This window comes from Giraffa tippelskirchi, chromosome 6, assembly GCF_054371585.1.
Source record: "Giraffa tippelskirchi isolate mGirTip1 chromosome 6, T2T-mGirTip1v1.2.pri, whole genome shotgun sequence".
Taxonomy (NCBI): Eukaryota; Metazoa; Chordata; class Mammalia; order Artiodactyla; family Giraffidae; genus Giraffa; species Giraffa tippelskirchi.
Window position 1 is genome coordinate 143577692 of NC_137280.1, and position 26325 is coordinate 143604016.

Sequence of the window (26325 nt, forward strand, 5' to 3'; positions counted from 1 at the left end):
CTGCAGAATAAGAATGAGCAAACCATGGGAAGAGCTGTAAATGACATCAGGCAAAGGGAGAAAGGTCTGGAGGCAGGGAAAATGTGTTTTAGGAAGACAGAGTGGTCAGTATCCAACAGGGGCAGTGGTACAAGACAAGGTCAGAGAGGTGGATAGAGACCAGCTCACATGGGCCTTATGGGTCATGACAAGGAGTTTTAGGTTTTATTCTAATCAGCCTGAGAAGCCAATGAAAGTGATTGAGATATGTATAGGATTCGCGTGTTTAAAAGATCAGTCTGGTTACTGCATGGTGAAGGGATCATAGGGAAAAAGGGTAAAAACAGGGAGGCCAAGGTTGTAAGGATCACCTACAATTACAAAGGTAAAATAATGAGCACACCTCCTGACACATAGAATTTCTCTATGAATGTTAGCTGTTTTTCTGAAAAATCTTTAAGCCTGTCTTACCTAATATGGTAGACAGTGGATTCATGTGGCTATTGAGCATTTGAAATGTGACTAGTGCAATCATGTAAATGTATTTTATTTCATATTAGTTAAATTTAAAAACTAGTATTTGACTTAGTCACTTGGGAAGTACTTTTGAAAAACTTGGATATATGAGTCCATTTTTTAGCTGTAAATTTTATGAAATCTGAGTACAGATTCAACTATTTTTGATGAAAATTTAATGTCCAAATTGAGATGTTCTATAACAGTAAAATGCACACATGATTTCAAAGATTTAGTATGAAAAAGAAAATGTAAAATTCTGTTAATAATTTTCATATTGATTACATGTTCAAATTTTGGACATACTAGGTTAAATTAAATATTACTTAAATAAATTAATTTCACTTATTTTACTGTTTTTAAAGCTTTAAAAGATTTTTAGAATAACATATGTTACTGAGGCCAAGGTTACTACTTCTTGCCATACAGCAAGCTAATAAATCAAGAGGTGAGATGTTGCGACAAGGAACAGACTTTATTCAGCAGTCCAGCAGACTGAGAAGATGGTAGACCAGTGTCCCAAAGAACTATTTTCCCTAGGTTAGAATTCAGGTTTCTTTTATGCTAAAAGGAAAGGGGGTGTGGCTTGATGTTGCACATCTTGGTGCCAGAATCCTTTGTTGCTGCCTTTCCTGTATGTCTGTTTGGTAACAATGTTCCTGTAAACCTCCAACAAGACAAATGTCATTCTCTGTTCTGTGGTCTTGAGAGGAAAAGTGTTATATTTTTAAAGGTCAGAGCCTTGAGAATGGGTTCTGCTGTATATTGCAGGCTATAGGCAACATTCTTTTATAAAGGTGCAAAGCCAGCATGACTAAGCATGGGCCACACAGCACATGGGTTAGAGCTAAAGAAATAGATCCAATATGGAGTCAGGTTTGTTCTTGTCTGTTACACATAAGTGTCTCACGTCTCACTGGGAAAAAATAAAAAGCAATAGCATCTTTTGGAGACACTAAGAATACAGGATCTGCATGTTAATTATATATTTGATGTGTATCTCATCCTTGGGGAATTCTTTTGGCATCCCTGACTACTCCTGGATATTGGATCTTACTTTAGCAAATGCAAGCACTCCAACTCTGGGAGAAGGAGCCCAGGACTTAGAGAACCTGCAGGTGTAAAGATGAATCCCCAAAGCCGGGCTCAGTAACCTTGTGGTATTAATATATTCACTTTGAGCAGGAAAAGGACTGAGTCAGTCTAGCATAGATTGAAATCTCTAGCTCCAGGGAGCACAGATGCACAGAGCCTCCTAAAGGTTTAGGACAGTGTGTTCATAGTAAGTCACTGGGAGAGGTAGGAGTGATTTCCATCTCTGCCTGCAGATTCTCCACAAAGCAATTAAATAAACTGCTTTAACTTAAAGCATAGTTAAAGTTTGTACCAGGGTCTGTATGTAGTGCTTTAGGTTCGTTACCCCATTTAAACTTCATGAAACTTTCTGAGGCAGGTGTTAAGGTTTAGTGACTTGTCCAAGATCATATCACGCAGCTGCTAAGAGGCAGAGCAGGGATGCAAACCCAGGCAGCCTGACACCAGAACCTACACTCTTAGTCACCAAACAGGCAGCATCCTGTTGACATGTCAGTGACCCAAGGACCACCCTTGAATATAAGACTTCTTCTCTAGTTCCATCACTTCTAGCCATTGCTGAGACTTGCTTACCCCTTGCTAGTCCCTGCTCTGCTCCTAGCCCAGAGCTAGCAGGCCATGACTAAGTGGGCAACTCCTTATGATTGAGAGATGGGTGTGTGCCACTAAGAAATCACCCAGTTGCTCCCTCCAGAAAGAAAAGCAAAGAGTAAATGATTATTTTGCTATTCTCCAGATTTATCACTGTACCCACCACAGGGTCTACTTTGCTGCCTAGCATTCATCCACTATTCATTCATTCATGTTCAGCTTTCATTCTTTCAATAAACTTAGGCGATCAGTTCCCTGTCTTGTGGCATGTGAATGAAAGCTTCACAAATATTATCATTATTAGTAATATTATTGGTTATCATTAGTAACACTAATAATCAAGTTATATTACTATTAGTAATTGGTCATAATAGTGATAATACTGTAACACCCTCATTAATAATAATATTTGTGGAGCACTTGCCATGCTAAGTACTGTTAATATTAATAGCACTTAATTAGCACTTAGTAACTTTTTTTCTATCTTGAGCACTTCACTTTCTGTGTTTAACTCTAACAATGGTATAAGGAAATTCCAGAAGCCTGAAAATACTACACAACCCACGAGAGCACTGGGTTACCCAGTGTTTCGGCCATAAAAGTCCTGAAAGAGGATCATTCACCCATGTGATAGCAGGATGTTCACTGACCCCTTACAACTGTAAACAAAACAGACATGGTCTCTGCACTGGGAAAATCACAACAGAACCGCCCTCTAGATGGAAAACACTTCTTTTCCTTTGACAGAGCAGGGTTGCAAGAACGAAGAGACAAAATCTCTTGAGTTTCTGGAACTGATTGGTGGGCTTGCATCTCTAAAAATGCTTCTTGTCTCATGCTCTATACCTCTGCAACATCCAACTCCTCATTCCCCGAAATGCTCCGAAGGTTTTCATGGTGTCCTCCAACCTCTCTTTTTGTCCTTTTTACCCTCTTAATGAATTATTCCTCCTCCAACAGACTAACTCAGATATCTTCTTAGTGAAGATCTACCAAACAGGTCCAACTGCTTGTTTGTTCTCGGTATAAAAGGAAAAGAATGGAGTGCTTCTTCCTTCAGGCTCAGTAATGCCTTCCTTCATCGCCAGTCTCCCAGCCTTCACCTCTAGCCTGTGAGCTCATGTGGATGGAGGAAGGCAAGGACTGTTTCTTATTAGGTGTCCTGTACCCAGCTATTGTCACAAGGCCTGTCACATATTATTATTGTCCCTAATGTGCATTAAATATTATGTACCAAGCCTGTGGGTCCTTGTCTTCTAGATTATATCATTTTCTGCCAAAAAACTGAAGAAGGAGTAACCACTGTTTTGTTGTTGTTCAGTTGCTAAGTTGTGTCTGACTCTTTGTGATCCTATGGACTACAACACGCCAGGTTTCTCTGTCCTTCACTATCTCCCGGAGCTTGCTCAAATTCATGTCCATTGAGTCAGTGATGCTATCTAACCATCTCATCCTCTGTCACCCCCTTCTCCTTTTGCTTCAATCTTTACCAGCATCAGGGTCTTTTCCCATGAGTTCACTCTTCACATCAGGTGACCAAAGTGTTGGAGCTTCAGTTTCAGCATCAGTCCTCCTTCCAATGAATATTCAGGGTTGATTTCCTTTAGGACTGATTGGTTTGATCTCCTTGCAGTCCAAGGGACTCTCAAGAGTCTTCTCCAACACCACAGTTCAAAAGCATCAATTCTTCAGTGCTCAGCTTTCTTTATAGTCTCTCTCACATCCATACGTGACTACTGGAAAAACCATAGCTTTGACTAGATGGACCTTCGTTGGCAAAGTGATGTCTCTGCTTTCTAATATGCTGTCTAGGTTTGTCATAGCTTTCCTTCCAAGGAGCAAGTGTCTTTTAATTTTGTGGCTGCAGTCACCAGCCGCAGTGATTTGGGAGCTCAAAAAACTAAAATCTGTCATTGCTTCCACTTTTTTTTCCCATCTGTTTGCCATGAAGTGATGAGACCGGATGCCATGATCTTAATTTTTTTGATGTTGACTATCTTCACTCTCCTCTTTCACCTTCATCTAGAGGCTCTTTAGTTCTTCATTTTCTGCTATTATAGTGGAATCATCTGCATATATGAGGTTGTTGTTATTTCTTCCAGCAATCTTGATTCCACCTTGCGATTCATCCAGTTCAGTTCAGTTGCTCAGTAGTGTCTGACTCTTTGCGAACCCATGGACTGCAGCACGCCAGGCTTCCCTGTCCATCACCAACTCCCGGAGCTTACTCAAACTCATGTCCATCGAGTCAGTGATGCCATCCAACCACTTCATCCTCTGTCGTCGCCTTCTCCTCCCGCCATCAATCTTCCCCAGCATCAGGGTCTTTTTCTAGTGAGTCAGCTCTTTGCAACAGGTGGCCAAAGTACTGGAGTTTCAGCTTCAGCATCAGTCCTTCCAATGAACACCCAGGACTGATTTCCTTTAGGATAGACTGGTTGGATCTCTTTGCAGCCCAAGGGAGTCTCAAGTCTTCTCCAACACCACAGTTCAAAAGCTTCAATTATTCGGCACTCAGCTTTCTTTACAGTCCAACTCTCACATCCACACATGACTACTGGAAAAATCATAGTTTTGACTAGATAGACCTTTGTTGGCAAAGTAATGTCTCTGCTTTTTAATATGCTGTCTAGGTTGGGCATAGCTTTTCTTCCAAGGAGCAAGCGTCTTTTAATTTAATGACTGCAACCACCATCTGCAGTGATTTTGGAGCCCCCAAAAATAAAGTCTCTCACTGTTTCCATTGTTTCCTCATCTATTTGCCATGAAGTGATGGGACCGGATGCTATGATCTTAGTTTTCTGAATGCTGAGTTTTAAGCCAACTTTTCAGTCTCCTCTTTCACTTTCATCAAGAGGCTCTTTAGTTCTTCTTCGCTTTCCGCCATAAAGGTGGTGTCATGTGCGTATCTGAGGTTATTGATATTTCTCCCAGCAATCTTGATTCCAGCTTGTGCTTCATCCAGCCCAGCATTTCTCATGATGTATTTCTGCATAGAAGTTAAATGAGCAGGGTGACAATATACAGCCTTGACGTATTACTTTCCTGATTTGGAACCAGTCTGTTGTTCCATGTCCAGTTCTAACTGTTGCTTCTTGACCTGCATATGGATTTCTCAGGAGGCAGGTGAGGTGGTCTGTTATTCCCACCTCTTTAAGAATTTTCCACAGTTTGTTATGATCCACACAGTCAGAGGCTTTGGCATAGTCAATAAAGCAGAAGTAGATGTTTTTCTGGAACTCTTTTGCTTTTTCTATGACCCAACGGATGTTGGCAATTTGATCTCTGGTTCCTCTGCCTTTTCTAAATCCAGCTTGAACATCTGTAAGTTCACGGTTCACGTACTATTGAAGCCTGGTTTGTAGAATTTTGAGCATTACTTTGCTAGTGTGTGAGATTAATGCAATTGTGTGGTAGTTTGAACATTCATTGGCATTGCCTTTCTTTGGGATTGGAATGAAAACGGACCATTTCCAGTCCTGTGGCCACTGCTGAGTTGTCCAAATTTGCTGGCATATTGAATGCAGCACTTTCACAGCATCATCTTTTAGGATTTGAAATAGCTCAACTAGAATTCCATCACCTACGCTAGCTTTGTTCGTAGTGATGTTTTCCTACGGCCCACTTGACTTTGCATTCCAGGATGTCTGGCTCTAGGTGAGTGATCACACCATCATGGTTATCTGGGTCATGAAGATCTTTTTTGTATAGTTCTTCTGTGTATTCTTGCCACCTCTTCTTAATATCTTCTGCTCCTGTTAGGTCCATACCATTTCTGTCCTTTATTGTGCCCATCTTTGAATGAAATGTTCCCTTGGCTCCATCCCAATTTTTACATATGAGGTACATTTATATATTAAGCTTAGAAGCATTAAGTAATTTGTCCCAATGTCACACAGCTAGTCAAATGGCAGAGCTAGAATTAGGATTCAAATAATCTCTTGCCTGGAAAATCCCATGGATGGAGGAGCCTGGCAGGCTGCAGTTCGTGGGGTCGCGCAAAGACTCGGACACGACTGAGCGACTTCACTTTCACTTTTCACTTTCACGCATTGGAGAAGGAAATGGCAACCCACTCCAGTGTTATTGCCTGGAGAATCCCAGGGACGGGGGAGCCTGGTGGGCTGCCGTCTATGGGGTCGCGCAGAGTCGGACACGACTGAAGCGACTTAGCAGCGGCAGCAGCAGCAATCAACTCATCCACCTAAAGCATTTTTCACAGCATATAGCACCTAATAAGCATGTAATCAATAAAGGCTAGCTACTAGAACTATCATCCAAAGTTGGACAGCTAGTAAAAAACTTGACATTGTAATGTGTCTGTTGAATTTATGTACTTACTTAGTTTGCTCTGAAATTTACAGCCTATCACACCAGAATTTAACAGGACTTCTTGAAGATCATAAGACCTAATCACTTAACTTTTTGAAGGTCTTACTGTATTTAAAAAAATAAAAAATATATTAAAAGGTTTCTAAAATTCTGATACATTTTTAATATTTGCTCTTGGCATATTAAAACTTTTGATTCACACAAAAACATAATTGTACGTATAACCTCATTCAGACACAAATTCAAAAACCAAATGTGATACCCTTCTTGAAAGTCACTTCTAGCTTTCTCTGCAGTAGGTTCTGTGAATTATAGAAAACTAATATTCTGCTGTTATCGTTGGTTATGTATCTGGCTACCTTAAAGGATATCTCAGTTCTGTATTCATAGCAGGCAATGCTTGGGGTCTAATTAACATTCAGTAAACATTTCTTGAATGAATGTATAAGCCAACAGTTCGCTTTTGGTTCCAGGACTGCTTAACACTCTCAAATATTATTGAGGACCACAAAAAGCTTTTGTTTATGTGGGTTCTACCTATAACTGAAAATATTGTAATATTAGTTTATTAATTCACTTAAAATAACAATACACCCATTCTATGCTAACATAAATAATCTTTCTATAGATAACTAAGTTTTCCAAAACAAAAAAAAATGTATATATAGTGAAGAGTGGCATTGTCTTACATTTTTGCAAATCTCTGGCTTAATACAAGACATCTGGATTCCCGTCGCTCCTGCGTTCAATCCATTGCGCTATCACAGGACACGTATCCTCTGGAAAAATCCATTGTACATTCATGAGAGGAGTATGGAGAGGGCATTAACAACTTAACAACGCGGTTTTGATCTAGCTGTAGACCCCTTTCGACAAAAATACACTTTGAGAAACATTAGAGGGAAAACTATTTTTGAACAAGGTTCATGTTTCAGGGCTCTTCTGTACACAGCACAGCTGGCATGAGAGAGCTCAGAGCAGAGGAGTAAAAGGAACACCATAGAAACAGCCTTTTTCTTTTCCTTTTTTCCTCCAGAGCCCAGTATCGCGGAGTCTTGCCGTAACCCAAGATGGCAACCATCGCTCATTTTCAGTCCGTACAATGACGTGATAGAGCGACAGTGCCGCACCCTCTCCCTGAGGTTTTACTACATTCCCCAGCATGCTTTGCCAACGACGACGCTATTGGCCGGCGCCGACGGAAGAGCACCTGACTGAACGGAAGTAGAGATTTCAGAGGCGAGGAAGGTGAGGAAGAGAGGACTTGTGAAGCTGTGAGTAGCCACATGGGTCTGTGGTCTTGGCGGTGAGGGACACAGCTAGGGGAGGAATGTTTGGGAAGTGTGGGGGTGGCGCTCCTTAACTCAGGAGCTTCAGACTCCTGCGTTCTTATACTAGTACTGGGAGCGGGGAAAAACAAAACGTTGTGGGGGCAAAGTCTCCGTATTAAAATCGTGCTGTTTTAAGTTTTCTTGGGACGAGATAGGGGCGAATTCGGGTTCTGTCGCAACCCACGGGTCTTTGGCGTGATTTTACTGCGACCGGAGGAGTGGCGCTGCTGATGGTCTGACTCAGCTTCTACAGCACTAGTTCTCAATTGGCTGCACCTGAAAGTCACCTGGGATGCCGTTTTAAAACTACAGATGCCCTGGCTCCACAGCAGACCAGTAAATCAGAATCTGTGGAGTATGCAGTCTGGTCAACAATACTTGCTAAAGCGTTTCGAGTGTAAACGTTGTGCATTCAGAGTTAAGAACCGCTCTTTTCATGGCTAATTCTGACCCCTTCGAGTATCCTGATTAGGGCTCCCTGAGCCAAGGCCTCCCTTCCACTGTAACCTGCGTGGGCTGTATCACATGCAAGTGGGTGAAGTTGATGATTGCTCTGTTGGCACAGATTGTATTTTGAGCTCTACCAGAAACTTATTTTTGAGCTTCCTACAGTGGTGCTGGAAAGACAGGTCATAGTTTCTTATTTACGACCTGGTTATTCATTCTGAATAAAAATTAGAAACGCATTGTTTTTTTGCCATTGTTTTCGCTTCTGCCAATTTTTTGCAACCGTGAAAAACTGGGAGCAGTAGAAGATGGAAGAATCACATTAAAATCGGTGTCTCCTATTGGCTTGTAAGAAGTTCTGAAAAGGCTAGCAGTTAAAATTACATTTGGCATTGTTTGTGGGCTTATGAAAAGCCTTTATATATGAATATATAACTGAATCAATGAAAAAAAGATAGGGTGTGATTTGAATTTTGATGCAGAAGTTTGTTTAAATGTGATGGTTAGGATAGGATAGGCAGGTATATAGCATTACTTAACCTATTTTCTCTTTCGCAGTTTCAGCTTCACCTCCCTCACTGATTCAGCATGGGGGAAAAGTCGGAGAACTGTAGGGTTCCAGAGGATCTGTTCACTGGTTTGAAAGTTACAGATCCCCAGGAAGCAGAGTGTGTTAACCCTCTAGTATCCAGTGCCAAAGAGCATCATTCCCCGAGCGAGCTGCTCAAGGATGTCGACGCCCAGCCCCAGGAGGACCAGGGGGAGGAGGAGTGCTTTCATGACGCCAGTGCCTCATTTGAGACCGAGGAGCCGGGAGTGGACAAGATTGAGAACAAACCTGAGGATAATATGAATTCCTCTGAACTAGATGAAGAATATCTAATGGAGCTGGAAAAGAACATGCCAGATGAAGAGAAAAAGGTAAGTATTCTATTTGTTGTGCATGATTTGCCATGTAAACTTTTTTAAAGTGCTAAATTGGATTGATACTATGTCATAGATTGCATCATTTATGGTAAAGAGTGACTTGCCCCTCTGTGTCCTTTTGCTTTAGTAATGATGGATCTGAGATAAATCAGTGACGTGGTGGGGCTGCATTGAGTGTGTCTGATTAGCAAAGAAGTTTCCATTTTTTTCTGTGCACTTTAAGTTCTTATGTTCATCTTGTGTAATTATTTTATATATTTATATATACACACACACACCTTTTAGCTTTTTTTAATGACCTTATCTATGGTTGGCTGCTGAAATTCCTGTCATGTATATTTTTTGGTCAAACTTTAGAATTTGGTATGCTGCCTGTTTGTTAATCCTTCGTTAGCAAAAAATGACTGCCTGAATATCCTGGTGTTGATTTGCTTACAGAGGGCAGTGACTGGGACCTGTGTCATTTACATTTTGTTCTTAAGGAACAGAATTGTGTGTGATAGTAGCTCATTTGTTAAGCACCAATAATATGCCAACCACTAAGCTTAAAATGTTGCTTGTGTTTTCATTTAATCTTCACAACATGCCTATGAAACGTATACTGTTAGCATCTCCATAAGACAGCAGCTTAGGGTAGTACAGTAACTTGCCTGAAATCACATATCTATTAAGTAGCAGAACTGTTTCTCAAACCCAGATCTCTTTGATTCCAAAGGTAAAATATAATGCAGAATTTAATAACAAAAACAACTGTCTTCCTACAAAGCAGATGCACTAATAAAATGTATACTGTCCTGCTACTTTGCCCCTGGGCTAGTGACTGAGCAAGCATTTATTTTAGGAGACAGAGGCTTGGTGTCTTCCATATATTCTTCCTTCTGATCTCATGAGCAAGGTGACTTAAAGAGGTACTGTAACATCTGAGTTTGTCTGCAGAGAACATGAGTGAGATTTGTAGCTTATGCCTCTGGAGCGCTCACTCGCTGAACAGGTTATGATGCATTGGTGATGGGCTGAGATGGTAAACATGCAGTGTAATAATGGGAGGGGAGATGTAGCAGGAAGTGAGGAGAAGCATCTTAGTCACTTTTCATTATCAAATCTTTTGGTTTTAACGTGCATGTGTTAGCTTTTGTGCTAGTGTCTGCCACTAGAGAACGAGAAAGGGCAAAAATGAGCCAAGTTCATAAACCACCTCCAGCAGAAACAGCTCAGAAAATTAAATCAAGTACTATTCAGTAACATTAGAAAAATGATTTTCCAGAAAGTGTTTGGCTCAATTTTCGTAACACTGGTGTAGATATGAAATGACTATGTTAAAATATTAGCAATGCTTTTCTGATACGTTAATGTAGTTTGCCCTGCTATAGTGAATTTTCTCCAATGCCATTGGTTTGACAATTGAGTGGTTTGTTACATACTATGCTTCCCATTCTCATTATAGCAAAACACTTTTTGTCTCCTGGCCAGAAAATTTTAAGTTCTATAAATATTAGAAATAATTCTTTTTACTGCTTATGAATCAAATATTCTAAATAGAATACTTTTTAAACTTTTTTCCTTTTAAAAATTAAAATATAATTTACATGTTGTAAAACTGTTTAAGTTCTAAAACTTAAACTCACTAATTTTGACAACTGTGTATACCTGTGTAACTCACACCAGTTGTAGTATTAGCTTTCTTTTATGATGCTTTGATAAATATCTTTGTGACATTAGTATTAGGAAATCAGCTAAACAGATGAAAAAATGTCTCTTTGTTGCACATAAGGTTTAGTTTTATAGGTCATTGGGAAAAGGATATGTTTAAGCTTGATTCTTTTAAAGTATACGCAGTTGAGATAATTCAACAACAACAAATAAACACAAAGGGCTGCATGGGAAGACTTTCAGCCTCAGTAATAATTTTTAAATGCAAATTAAAACATCTCATTTCTCAGATCAGAGCATTGTTCAGATGTTGACAAGAAAAGGAAGTAGGAACTAATATAGTAACAGTGAGCGTTTGAATTGCTACATCATTTCTGTGGTGTACAGATAGCAAATTTTTATATGAACATTTCTTTAGATCACGGCTACCATGGAACCTTCTGCAGCGATGAGAATGTTCTGTATTTCCACTGTCCAATATGGTAGCCACTGGCTACCACATTTTAACAGTCATCTGGCCATTAAGCACTTAAAATGTGGCTAGTGCAGCTGACAAAATGAATTTTAAAATTATTTTTTTAATTTTAGTTAAATAGTCACACATGGCTGGTGAGTACCAAAAAGACATGTTGCAGGATCATTCATAATTTCAGAAAACTACAACTAATGTTGAACAGAGGGTGTTACTTTAAACAGTTTTGGCATATTTATGTGTGGTGTACAGCGTAGTCATTAAAAAGAGATAAATCTTCGTATTGACATGGATTAATGCCTGAATGTTAAATGAATTAAGCAGGTATTATAATATGATTTGTAATAAATACATATTTGGTGTTTGTCCAGTTCCTGACGCAGAGTTCCTAAGACCTTTGAAATTTGCTAAGTGAAAAGAGATGAAGGTATATTTTGTTATTCATAGCAAGGCTCTTTCAACCACACCTGAGTTAATATTAATAAGATGACTTTGGGAAAACCCCTAAGGATGAGGTCTGGTTGTCAGTTTGGAGCTCTCAGCCCCACCCCCACTCCACCCCACCTCTGGGGAGGGAAGAGATGGTGAAGGTTGAATTAATCACTAATGATCAGTGATTAGTCAATCATGCTTACTTAATGGAAGCTCCATAAAACCCCTAAAGGATGGGGTTCAAAGAGCTTCGGAGTTGGTGAACACGTATAGAGGCTGAGAGGGTGCACGTCCATAGAGCGAAACCTTGCCTTATGCATCTCTTCCATCTGACTGTTCCTGAGTTATATCCTATATAATAAAGTGATAATCTAATAAGTGAACTCTTTTTCTGAGTTCTCTGAGCCCCTCTAGCAAATTAGTTGAACCTGAGGAGGTAGTCATGGAAACTGTCCATTTATAGCCCATGAGTCAAAAGGAGAGGTGACAGCAACATCATGGATGGACTTGGAGGTCCTTGTGCTAAGTGAAAGAAGTCAGAGAAAGACAAATACTATATGATACCACTTATATGTGGAATCTAAAAAATAAACTGATGAATATAGCAAAAAAGAAACAGACTTGCAGATACAGGAAACAAACCAACGGTTACCAGTAGGGAGAGGGAAGGAAGGAGGGGCAGTATAGGGGTAGAGGAGTAAGAGGTACAAACTACTGTGTATAAAATAAGCTATAGGGATATAGTGTACAACACAGGGAATATAGCTAATATTTTATAATAATTATAAGTGGAGTATAACCTTTACAATCATGGATCACTGTGTTGTACACCTTTATATATAACATATAATATTGTGCATCAACTATACTTTAGTTTAAAAAAATGTATATATATATGTATATAAACCAAAAAAAAACCCAGCAGTGACAGCCTGGACTTGCAATTAGCATCTGAAGTGGGGATGGAGCCAGTCTTGTGGAACTCAGCCCGTAACCTGTGGGGTCTGGCACTGTGTCCAGGTAGATAGTGACATAATTGAGTTAAAGTGTAGGACACTGGCCAGTGTCCACTGTAGAGCTGGAGCTGCTTGGTGTGGGAGAAACTTCTACCCATGTTCTCAGTGAGTGTTGAGAGTAGAAGAGACATGCGGGTGTTTTACCAGAGGTTATAGAGCAGTCAGTGATTCCTTTCAAGTTAAAAACCTGTGTGAAAATAGTTTATACATGAAAATATGTTTATACAGGAATGCTTGGAAGGGTATACACCAAATTATAAAGTGAGTAGCTCTGAAGGATGTGGTTATTGGAGAATTTTCATTTATATTTAATACAATTTTATAATGTTTGCAGGATTTTTTTTATGGTAAGCATGTGTTACATTTATGACCAACATCAAAAAAAGGAACTTCACTTTGAGTATATAAATAAATAAAATTTCGATTCTTTATAACCAGGGCAGACTTTTTACTAAAATAAGCACATAAAGCTGACCTTTGGGGATCTGGGAAAGATTTACTGTCATAGGATCTATGTATTGCCAAACGTATCAAGTATCAATAGCTGAAGTCTGTTATTCAAGCTGACTTGACTTGCCCTGTGGCTGAGAAGAAGATCCAGGCTCCCGTGGGTGCCAATTCTCAGCAGAACTCATAGATCAGGAGGAATGGAGGGAGGGAGACAGGGTTTGGTTAAAACCAGCAGAATCGCTTCAAGAAAGCACTGTGTGTGTGTGTGTTTCAGCAGCAATCTTGACTATTTGTGAAAACCTAAATGGTAGAGATGACTACCCGGAGGGATGTGATTTTAGCTCACATTTGAGATGTACTAGATCTGCAAAGCAAATAAATGATTTTTAAAGGCTTGACTGAGGTGGACTTACCTGGTAGCAGATGAGAATTATTATTATAATAATATTATGATACAAAGATGCTTATAGTTTGGGAAACTATAGAATATATTTCTTTGTACTGGTATTGATGTAAGAGAATCATTTTTTTGTGGGCTGCTTATCAAAATGAAGTTCTCCAGGTGTTCTTAGCACACACTAAAATTTGAAGACCACTATCTTGGAACCGTGCACACTGTCTTCCTTCATTAAATAGCTGAGTGAGTAAGGTTTTCTCTCTCCCATGAGCACCAGTAATTGGTCTTACAGATTTCAGAGATTGTATCATTCATTTATTCAAGAAATATTTGTATTTCTTCCACGTGCCATGCATTGTTTGAGGCATTTAGGAAAACAGTGGTGAATAAAACACTCATTTCTCATATTCTAGTTGGGAGGTATGGGTGGAGGTGGGGGGAGCGATAAGATGAAAATGGCATGGGGCCTGGAAGGGTGGGCAGGACTACTATATTTTTTTTAATTGAAATATAATTGCTTTACAATATTGTGTTAGTTTCTGCAATACAACAACGTGAATCAGCCATATGTATACATATATCCCCTCTCTCTAGAACCTCCCTCCCCCCATCCCTCCTCTCTAGGTCATCACAGAGCACCAAGCAGAGCTCCCTGTGCTGTGCAGCAGCTTCCCACGAGTTCTCTGTCTTATACATGGCAGTGCTGCTCTCCCAGTTCATCCCGCCCTCTCCTTTCCCCTCTGTGTCCGTAAGTCCGTTCTGTATGTCTGCATCTCTATTCCTGCCCTGCAGGTAGGTTCTTCTGTACCATTTTTATAGATTGCATATATGTGTATTAATATACGGTGTTTGTTTCTCTCTCTCTGATGTACTTCACTCTATGTTACAGATGCTAAGTTCATCCACATCACTACAACTGACTCAATTTCACTCCTTTTTATAGCTGAGTAATATTCTACTATGTACCTGTACCACATCTTTTTTATATGTTCATCTGTCAGTGGACATCTATCTAGGTTGCTTCGTGTAGGCAGAACTACCTTAAATTGGTTGGTCAGGGAAGACTTCTCTGGGGACGTGCCATTTCAGGAAAGACTTTGCAGGAAAAAGGAGTCAAGTGTGTGAGGATCTGATGGGAAAATATTCCATATAAAGGGAGCAGTTAGTATAAAGTTTGTACGGTAGCTGTAAGCTTGATGTATTTTTGGCATGGCCTTCCCTGGTGGCTCAGATGGTAAGGAATCTGCCTGCAATGCAGGAGACCTGGGTTCTATCCTTGGGCCAGGAAGATCCCCTGGAGAAAGGAATGGCAACCCACTCTAGTATTCTTGCCTGGAGAATCCGTGAACAGAGGAGCCTGGCAGGCTACAGTTTATGAGCATGCAAGGAGTGCAGGGGCCGGGAGCTGGAGCAGAGTGATTAAGGAAGAGAATGGGGTGATGAAGTAAGAAAGAGTCTGATGATGGAATACCTTGGGAGCCGTGAGTAAGGAATTTGAATTTTTTGTCCGAGTGCAGTAATTTTAAGCCAGAGGAAAGATGAAAGTTATTAACATTTTATTAAGAGTATTCTGTTGGTCATGGGGACAGGGATGGTGCAGAACACTGAGACCAGTTAGGGCCTAATCTGTAGCCTGTGAAAGATGATGGTAGCTTGAACTGTGGATTGAGTGAAGGTAGGTGAATGCTTCAGGATGCATTTTGGAGGAAGAGTTGACGAGACATACTGGATTCCACTGGGAGGGCTGGACAGAGGAATAAGCATGATTCCTTGGCTTTGGCTACTGCGTAGCTGGTGATGCCCATTACAAATAGGCAGATGATGGAGGGCTTTTTGAGTTTGGCAGGTCTCTGGTGATTTCATTTTTGTGTGCAAACGAAAAAGGTTTTTTATTTGTCAGCCCAAGTGCAGATTACATCCTTTTAATGGATTTGCTCCCTGTTGCCAGTTTGCACATCGAGTTCATTTACAAAAAGTCTGTTGGTTGGTGAGCATGGACTCAGAGCATGTTGTTTCTGCGATTTTAAAACATTTTCCTTAGGTTCTGAAATTGTAAAGGATTGTTTTTTCCTTTAAGGCTGTTTAATCTTTAACCAGAAACAGTTATTGGTTTAGTGCTGAAGTTCTCTGTTAGTCTTTCCCCTGTCACTCCCGTATTTCTTAAATCCCATATTACTTTATCCTTTTGATTTCCATGTTTCTGCTGCCTCATTGCATTATTTTTTTTTAATATTATTTGTTTTATTTATTTGTCTGTGCCTGGTCTTAGTTTCTGCATGTCGAATCTAGTTCCTTGACTCGGAATTGAACTCAGGCCCCCTGCATCGGGAGCACCGAGTCTTATCCATTGGACCACCAGGGAAGTCCCCTTTGCATAGTTTTCATAATCTTATCAGTGTTATTGTAACCGTGGGCATGTTTACCAGGAACAGTTCTCTTGGTTGCTTCCAGAAATTTTTCAGTAACTTTTCTATAGTGCCTTGCATATTCTGTTAACCTCATGGGAAAACCCTTTCTGATTTGTTCTTTCCCTTTTATTTCATTTCTAATGGGCATCCTTTTGAACTAAGGTTGCCATATTTATTAATTTCAAAGCGTTTACCAGTATTAAGTTTAATGAATGCTACTGACAAGTGATTAAATAAAATCCTAGAATTTAAGAACTGGAAGGCACCTTAGATTTCTGATCCTGATTTTAAGCCAGGGGAAGTAAGAGTCGTTTACTCTAAAACATTTGGAAGTTATTTGCTGATGAAAGAGTTAAAATGGCATTCACTGTTTCTTTTGTTTACTAAGGAAGATCTCATTGTGTAGATCAGTGGTTCTCAAACTTAATTGTGTCTAAGAATCACAGGAACCTTACTAACCATGCGAAGCCCAGAGAAGCGTCTGATACCACAAAATTGTGAGGTAACAGCCAGGAGTCTCCTTTGTTAACAAGCATCCTGAGGTTTGTTTGTGTTCCCATTGAAGTTAGTTGATTAACAGTGTTGTGTTCATTTCAGGTGTACAACATAGTGATTCAGTTGTACTTTTTCTCAATTATATTTCTTTATAGGTTATTACAAGATATTGAATGTAGTTCCCTGTGCTGTACAATAAATCCTTGTGGCTTGTTTTCCATGTCATTTTGGTTCAGGTAGAACTGTGACTGCACTTTCAGAGACAGAGCTAGATGGATGCAGATGGCTAAGCTTCCAAAACAAGAAATATTGACTAACCAGTATACTGACTCCATCTAACATCAGAAGAAGAGCTTATTAATAGGATATATTTTTTTTTACCCTGATCTTGTGCTCAGGGTTCTAAAAGATTAAAAGAGTTGGGCAGAATTTAAGCAGTACCAAAATAAGAAAATTTATTTCTGTTGAGTTGAGTTTGGGAGATGGGATTTTCTGAGCTAAGAAACAGAAAACTATTTCCAAGATCAGTCGTCTGTCCTCAGAAGGATAAGACTTAGTGATAGGTTCTAAACAGCTGCAATCTAGAGATTCTCCCTCCAAGCTCCTAGTAGACTAATAAAAATGACTTGTGGAAAGAGCAAATGTGGAAAGCAAATGATGGCTTATTTCAAAGAAAACAAAACTGAGCTTCTGTTTCCTTTTTAATGATAAACCATTCCCTTCGGGGTAATTTGTAGGTCGGTGTATCTAGCCCTTTCAGTGTAAGGGTTCCTCTTCCCATCTAAATAAGGCTGAAGCAGAAAGTTTTGTTGTCTGTGCTTCCACTTTCCAGCCCTTTAGCAAATATGTAGCTTTTTTTATTCCTCTTTTTTACCCAGATAAGATTGATCTCTGCCTACTCTGCTTTAAAAGTTTGTTGTTTTATTTTGTAGAAATTACTTTACAAAGCTGCAGGGGGAGGCAGAGAGCTGCTGGTAGATTTACAATATGGACATTAATCTGCTGATAGTGAACCTCTTGTTTTTCTCCCTGTTGTCTATTAAACACATATTCACTACAAAATTATTTAATTAAGAGAAGCTTTTTTTAATTTACTTAATGCACATTTTTATCATTTAATAATGATAGAAGGGACATACACTTGTAAGCTCCAAGTCAAGTGCGTTGTGTTTATGTTTTGTTCACTAACCTAAAGTATAGGAAATATCCCTAGCCAGCCACTGCATCGAGAGGGTCTCTGGTGAAGAGTGGTTGTTTTGTGATTAATAAGGGAATGGTTGAACAGCTTCTGATATTTTTTCCCAGTTACACCAATATTTAAAGTTGTGTCAGCTGAAATTCTGTAGGATTCTGAGTCGCAGAAAGCCATTCCCTATCCTGAGTTTAAAGAGGAATTCACCTGTTTTTTTCCCCAGTAGTTAAAGATTTTTACAGTTAGCTCTGCAGTCCAGTTGGAGTTTATTCTTGTGTGTGGTGTGCCATAGAAAAGCAATTTTTTTGTTTTCCAAATAACTACCCACTTGTCCCAGGACTGTTGCAAACCGTCCATCTCCGCCTCAGTGATCCAGTGATGCTTCAGTGTCAGCTGAGCTCGTCTCCTTTCCCAAATGCTTACCTTCTTCCTGTTTGTCAGATTATTACTTAAATTTAGGTTATAGTGGCATTAGAACCTCGTTTAGACTCAGATAGGATCACCAGAGATTTGAGTGGTAATAAAATTTAAAAATAACTGGAGAATTATTTTAAAAGTATAAAAGCATGCTGTTGAGATGGCTTTCTGCAGTGTAGTATTTCAGTTCTTTCATAAAGTACTGTGCCCTGTATCATGTGAAATTATGTTACCTTATCCAAGAAAATAATTTCCTAGAAAACAGAATAAAAGATCCCATGCATCTGTATATTTGTAAGGGCAAAGAATAAGGGAGACCTGGGTTCAATCAATCCCTGGGTTGGGAAGATTCCCTAGAGAAGGGAAACACTACCCACTCCAGTATTCTGGCCTGGAGAATTCCATGGACTGTATAGTCCATGGCATCGCAAAGAGTGGGACATGACTGAGCGACTTTCACTTTCAAAGATTAAGTACTTGCAGATTGAATTCATCCATCTGCAAGGAATCTGTTTTGCTAACTTACTGGAAAATGAACTTGGATTAACTGTAGAAGAAAGACCCGAGACCAGTGGTAGAAGTCCCTGATTCACAGTGAGGTAGAGGTTTATTTTTAACATAGGTCTCAGAATCTTTATAGAGCAAATCTCTGGGACTAGATGACATGTTCTGAAGTAGTGTCATCTTCCTTTCAGGTGCCCTAATTCTTGGTGGCAAGGGAATTTAAAGTCACTTTTTCTTTAGGACAGTGAAATGTGTAAGCTCTGTGCTTATTACCTTTCTGCAGCAGTTTCTGTGTCTTGCTCAGTTATTTCTTCCTGCAAACAATTTAGTATTTCCATACAGTGGAAGACAATATACTCTTGTAGGTAAAAGCATGAAGGGTTAGACAGATCTGTCCTAGCTCCATCCTTTAACTTGGTATAAGGTGGGATAACAATAGTACCTTTCTCACAAAGTTGTTTTAAGGATTAAATGACTAGCACATGAAAGCAATCAGGAAGTGTTAGTTGTTAGCTAAGTTGTAGCTAAAATTCAATGTGAGTATAGACTGCAAAATACTTAGGGGTCTAGAGCAGCCTCTAAGATCTTTGAGTCGTTTTTGGACACAGGTCCCACAAGGTGGCAAGCATAAGTGAATATTTCAAATTTTTAGAATTGTGTTAACCTCAGTTAATAATACATAAATTATCCTTCAAGTTAATTTGTGAAGAACAAATAGAGTGTTTGCCTGGGGATGTGGGGCTGGGGTGAGAGAGAAGCTATTACAAATTTGGAAGGGACACATGGGAAGTGTCTGAGGTTCTGGCAGTTTGTCCTCTTGATGTATGTTATAACTGCTGTTAGGTGCATATCCATTTTTATAGCTATTATATTTTCCTAACTTGACTCTTTTATCATCATGAAATGTTCCTTTTTTGTCTCTAGCAATATTTGTTTTAAAAACTGTTTTGTCTGATACTTCCATAGGCACTGCTATAGACACTATTTTCATCCTCCCAAAATTTATATCTTAGAAGCTCTCTCCCAATGTGACAGAATTAAGAGATGGAGCCTTTGGGAAATGATTAGGTCGTGAGGGTGAAGTACTCATGAGTGAAATTTGTGCCCTAATAAGAGATCTAAGAGCCCTTGACCAGTCTGTCATGTGAGGCTGTAGTGAGAAGACCTTTATGATCCAGAGAGCAGGCACTCACCAGATACTGAATCTGTCAGCCCCTTAATCTTCGACTTCCAGCCTCCAGAATGCTTGTTGGTTATAAGCCACCCAGTCTTTGATACTTTTGTGATAGCAGCCCAAACTAAGACATCCACTCTGTTTTATGGTTACTGATTGAATGATATATTTTTTATATCCTTAAATTTTCACCCTGTTTGCATGTTTGAAGTGTGTCTTATAGACAGCATGTGATTAGATCTTAATTTCAGTCTGACAGTTTCTGTCATTTCATTGGTGTTTAGTCTGTTCACATTATGCTTATTGACATGGTTAAATTTATATCAGACATTTTGTCTTCTACATGTCTCATGTCTTTTTTATTCCTTTTTCTTTTACTACAGTCTTTTGTGTTAGATAATTTTTTTACTGTACCATTTTAATATTTCTGATATTTTAGCCATCTGTTTCTTAGCTAAATTTTCTTGAAAGTGAAAGTCACTCAGCCCTGTCTGATTCTTTGCAACCCCATGGACTGTATAGTCCATGGAATTCTCCAGGCCAGAATACTGGAGTGGGTAGCCTTTCCCTTCTCCAGGGGATCTTCCCAACCCAGGGATCGAACCCAGATCGCCCACATTGCAGACAGTTCTTTACCAGCTGAGCCACAGGGAAGCCCTAAGAGAGAAAATAATGTATCTATAGAGAATTTGGTGTATTTACCATTTATAATGCCCTTCATTTCTTCATGAATTTTTACTGTCTGGTGTCATCTTTCAGTCCAAAGGACTTCCTTTAGTATGTCTTGTAAGGCAGGTATGATAGCGGCAAATTCTCTGTCTTTATCTGTGAATGTCTTTATTTAGCCTTTATTTTGAGGTATGGTTTTCTTAAATATATAATTCTTGATTGACAGTCTTTTTTCTTTTACCATTTTGAATGTGTCATTGTACTGCCTCTGCCCTTCATTGTTTCTGGTGAGAGATAAGATATTGACAGTTTTGTTGTTCCCCTATACCTGATAAGTTGTTTTTATCTTGTTGCTTTCAGATTTTGTCTTTGAGCAAATTTGACTCTGGTGTCTCTAGAGATGGATCTGTGTGCTTGGGTTCATTGAGCTTCTTGGATCTTTAGATTAACTCTTTTCATCACAGTTTTGAGGTTTTTAGTCATTTTTTCAAATACCTGTTCTCTCCACATTTCTGGGATTCTAATCACACATGTTGTGACAGGTCCTTTTTTTTTTTTTTTCCATCTTTTTTTTCTGCCCTTAGTTCTTCAGATTGGATGTCTATTGCTCTAACTTCAAGTTTACTTATTCCTTATGCCGATGCTGAGACCATCTGTGACTATTTTATTTCAGTTATTGAATCTTCCTTCCATCTTTGTTTTCATTTTGTTTTTCTTTGTAAATAATGTCTGTCCTTTTTTCATGGTTCTGTTTTTTTAATCATTGTCATCATGCTCATTTAAGTCTTTAAACATACCCCTTTTAGTTTTTTCAATAAATTATTTATAACTACTTTTTATTTTTTATCATCTTAAAATTTTAAAAATTTTTATTGGAGTGTAGTTGATTTATAATTTGGTTAGTGCATATATACAGCAAAGTGAATCAGTTATGTGTGTGTGTGTGTGTATATATCCATTCTTTTTCAAATTCTTTTCTCATATATGTCACCACAGAATATTGAGTAGAGTTCCCTGTGCTATATACAGTCTTTATTAGTTATCTATTTTGTATATAGTAGTGTGTTTATGTTAATTCTAATCTCCCAGTTTATCACTTCCCCTCTGTGTTTTTCCTTTGGTAACCGTAAGTTTGATTTTGAGATCGGTGGATCTGTTCTGTTTTGTAAATAGGTTCATTTGTATCATTTTTTATTAGATTTCACATAAAAGTGATTTCATATGATATTTGTCTGACTTAACTTCACTTAATATAATCTTTTGATGATGGCCATTCTGACCAGTGTGAAGTGATATCTCATTGTAGTTTTGGTTTGCATTTCTGTAATAATTAGTGATGTTGAGCATCTTTTCATGTGCTTTTTGGCTATCTGTATATCTTCTTTAGAAAAATGTCTATTTATATATTTCACCCATTTTTGATTGAGTTGTTTGGGGTTTTTCTTTTTTTTTAATTGAACTGCATGAATTGTTTGTATGTTTTGGAGATTAACCCCTTGTCAATTGCATTCATTAAAAATATTTATTCTCATTCTGTGAGTTGTCTTTTAGTTTTGTTTAGTTTATGATTTCCTTTGCTGTGGAAAACTTAAAGTTTAATTTGGTCTCATTTGTTTATTTCTGCTTTTATTTTCATTACTGTAGGAGGTGGATCAAAAAAGATATTGCTATGACTTAGAGAGCCTATGATTTCCCTCTAAGAGTTTTATAGTTTCCAGCATTACGTTTAGGTCTTTAATCCTTTTCATTTTTGTCTATGGTGTTAGGAAGGATTCTAATTTCCATTTTTTTACATATAGCTGTCCAATTTTCCTAGCACCACTTATTGAAGAGACCCATGTTTTCTCCCTTGTATAGTCTTGCCTCCTTTATCGTAGGTTAGTTGAAAATAGGCACATGGGTTTATCTCTGGGTTTTCTGTCCTGTTCCACAGAGCTTTATTTCTGTTTTTGTGCCCGTACTATATTGTTTTGATGACTGTAGTTTTGTAGTATAGTTTGCAGTCAGGGAGCCTGATTCCTCTAACTCCATTTTTCTTAAGATTGCTTTGGCTGTTCAGGGTCATTTGTGTTTCCATACAAATTTCTAAAATTTTTGTTCGAATTCTGTGAAAAATGTTATCGGTAATTTGATAGGGATTGCATTGAATCTGTAGATTGCTTTGGATAGTATAGTCATTTTGACAGTATTGACTCTTCCAGTCCAAGAACACTATATATTTTTCCATCTGTGTCATCTTTGATTTCTTTCATTAGCATCTTGTAGTCTTCTGAGTACAGGTCTTTTTGCCTCCGTAGGTAAGTTCATTACTAGGTATTTTATTCTTGATGTGATGGTAATTGGGTTTGTTTCCTTAATTCTCTTTCTGATCTTTTATTGTTAGTTTATAGAAATGCAAGAGATTGCTGGGTATTAATTTCATATCCTGTGACTTGACCAGATTCCTTGATGAGCTCTAATAGTTTTCTGATGGCATCTTTAGGATTTTCTGTGGATAGTATCATGTCATGTACAAACAATGACAGTTTTACTTCTTATCCAGTTTGGATTTCATTTCTTTTTCTTCTCTGATTGCCATGGCTAGGACTTCCAAAGCTGTTTGAATAGAAGTGGCAAGAGTAGACATACTTGTTCCTGACCTTAGAAGGTGTGGTGTGTGTGTGCTGTCATGTCTAACTCTTTGCTGTCCCGTGGATTGTCCCCGTTAGGTTCCTCTCTCCATGGAATTTTCCAGGCAAGAAATAAGAGTGGGTGGTCATTTCCTTCTCCAGGGGCTCTTCCTGACCCAGAGATCAAACCTTTGTCTCTCGCATCTCGTGCATTGACAGGCAGATTCTTGACCACTTGTGCCACCTGGATGATCTTAGAAGAAATGCTCTAAATTTTTCACCATTAAGAATGATGTTAGCTGTGGGTTTGTCATATATGGCCTTCATTTTGCTGAGATGGGTTCTCTCTGTACCCACTTTCTAGAGGTTTTTTTTTTTTAATGATAAATGAGTTTTTGAATTTTGTCAAAATCTTTCTGCATCTATTGAGATGACCATTTGGTTTTTCTTCTTCAGTTTGTTAATGTGGTGTATCTCCTGATAGATTAGCATATGTTGAAGAATCCTTGCATCCCTGGGGTAAATCCCATTTGATCATGGTGCATGACCCTTCTAATGTATTGTTGGATTTGATTTGCTAGTATTTTGTTGAGGATTTTTGCATCTGTGTTCATCAGTGATATTGGCCTGTAATTTTCTCCTTTTTGTGGTGTCTTTGTCTGGATTTGGTATCAGGATAATGGTGGCCTTGTAGAATGAGCTTAGGCGTGTTCCTTCCTCTGCAATTTTTTGAAAGCATTTCAGAAGGATAGGTGTTAACTCTTCTCTAAATGTTTGATAGAATTTACCTGTGAAGCAGTCTGGTCCTTAACATCCAGACTTAACATTTGTTGCAAGTGTTTTGATCACAGTTTCAATTTCAATACTTGTGATTGATATGTTCATATTTCCTGTTTGTTGTTCAGTCTTGGAAGATTGTACCTTTCTAAGAATTTGTCCATTTCTTCTAGGTCATCCATGTAATTGGTGGGTATAATTGCTTATAGTAGTCTCTTATGATCTTTTGTATTTCTGTGATGTCTATTGTAACTTCTTTTTTATCTCTAACTTTATTGTTTTGAGCCTTCTGCCTTTTTGTATTGGTAAGTCGAGCTAAAGGTTTATCAATTACATCTTTTCAAAGAACCAGCTTTTAGTTTCATTGACATTTTCCTTTGTTTTCTTCATCTCTATTTCATTTGTCTGCTCTGATCTTTATGATTTCTTTCCTTCTACTAACTTTGGATTTGTTTGTTCTTCTTTCTTTAGTTTCTTTAGGCACAAGGCTATGTTGTTTGATATTTTTTTGTGTTTCCTAAGGTAAGACTGCATTGCCGTAAACTTCCCTCTTAGAACTGCTTTTGCTGTATCACATGGGTTTTGGATCATCATGCTTTCATTATAACTTGTGTGTAGGTATCTTTTATTTCCTCTGATTTCTTCAGTGATCTGTTGGTAGTTCAGTGTCACATTGTTTAGTGTCCATGTGTTTCTGGTTTGTTGTTTTTTTTTACAGTTGTTATTTCTGTAATTTATTTTTAATCTCATAGTGTTGTGGTCAGAAAAGATGCTTGATATGATTTCACTTTTGTTAAATTTACTGGGGCTTGATTTATGGCCCAAGATGTGACATATCCTGGAGAATGTTCCATGTGCACTTGAGAAGAAAGTGTATTCTACTTTTGGATGAATTTTTCTATAAATATCAATTGTCTGTCTCACTTAATGTGTCATTTAAGGCCTGTGTTTCCTTTTTTATTTTCTGTCTGGATGATCTGTCCATTAGTGTTAGTGGGGTGTTAAAGTCCCCCACTATTACTGTGTTACTGTCGGTTTCCCCTTTTATGACTGTTAGCATTTGTCTTATATATTGAGGTGTGACTAGGTTGGGTGTATATATATTTATAGTTGTTACATCATCTTCTTGAATTGACCCCTTGATCATTATATAGTGTCCTTCCTTGTCTCTTATGCAGTCTTTTTTAAAAAAGCCTGTTTTATCTGATGTGAGTATTGCTACTTCAGCTTTCTTTTGGTTCCATTTACACAGAATACATTTTTCCATCCCCTCACTTTCAGTCTGTGTGTGTCCCTGGATCTGAAGTGGGTCTCCTACAGGCAGCCTATACACAAGTCTCATTTTTGTATATATTCAACTGTTCTACATCTTTTGGTTGGAGCATTTAATCTATTTACATTTAAGGTAATTATCAATCTGAATTCTTAACTACCATTTTGTGAATTATTTTCAACTTGATTTTGTAGGTCTTTTTTTTTCCCCTTCCCCTTTTGTTCTTTTGTGACTTGAGGATCATCTTTATGTAGTGTCGTGTTTGGGTTGCATTTCCTTTTTCGTGTGTGTTGTAGTTTTTTGGTTTGTAGTTCCCATGAGGTTATGATATAGCAGTCTATATCAGTTCAGCTCAGTTCAGTCGCTCAGTTGTGTCTGACTTTTTGCGAGCCCGTGGACTGCAGCACCCAGGCCTCCCTGTCCATCACCAACTCTTGGAGTTTACTCAAACTCATGTCCATCGAGTCGGTGATGCCATCCAGCCATCTCATCCTCTGTTGTCTCCTTCTCCTCCTGCCCCCAATCCTTCCCAGCATCAGGGTCTTTTCAAATGAGTCAGCTCTTCGAATCAGGTGGCCAAAGTATTGGAGTTTCAGCTTCAACATCAGTCCTTCCAATGAACACCCAGGACTGATCTCCTTTAGGATGGACTGTTTGGATCTCCTTGCAGTCCAAGGGACTCTCAAGAGTCTTCTCCAACACCACAGTTCAAAAGCATCAATTCTTCAGCACTCAGCTTTCTTCACCATCCAACTCTCACATCCATACATGACTACTTGAAAAACCATAGCTTTGACTAGATGGACCTTTGTTGGCAAAGTAATGTCTCTGCTTTTTAATATGCTGTCTAGGTTGGTCATAACTTTTCTTCCAAGGAGCAAGCATCTTTTAATTTCATGGTTGCAGTCAACATCTGCAGTGATTTTGGAGCCCCAAAAAATAAAGTCTGACGCTGTTTCCATTGTTTCCCCTTCTATTTGCCATGAAGTGATGGGACCAGATGCCGTAATCTTAGTTTTCTGAATGTTGAATTTTAAGCCAGCTATACAAGATTGTTTTTACGTTAACTGGATTTTTATTTTCAAATGCATCTCCCACTTCGTGCAGTTGTAGTCTCATCTCACAGTTGCTGGTTTTAATATCTTATTCGTGTGGATGAGTTTTTACATTTA

General features: G+C 38.6%; 1 protein-coding gene across 2 annotated transcripts in view; it reads left to right on the top strand.

The window, feature by feature from the left end:
- The first annotated feature begins 7733 nt into the window (after window positions 1–7733).
- The window catches only part of TTC1 (tetratricopeptide repeat domain 1), a 48340-nt gene continuing 29748 nt past the window's right edge, over window positions 7734–26325 (top strand). The window contains exons 1-2 of one of the 2 annotated variants that reach the window (XM_081500584.1): window positions 7734–7761; window positions 8850–9212. In XM_081500584.1, the coding sequence (XP_081356710.1) occupies window positions 8880–9212 (333 nt within the window). In that variant the 5' untranslated portion in view covers window positions 7734–7761; window positions 8850–8879. Of the gene's footprint in view, window positions 7788–8849; window positions 9213–26325 lie in introns of both variants that reach the window. The other variant, XM_081500583.1, reaches the window with a different exon arrangement.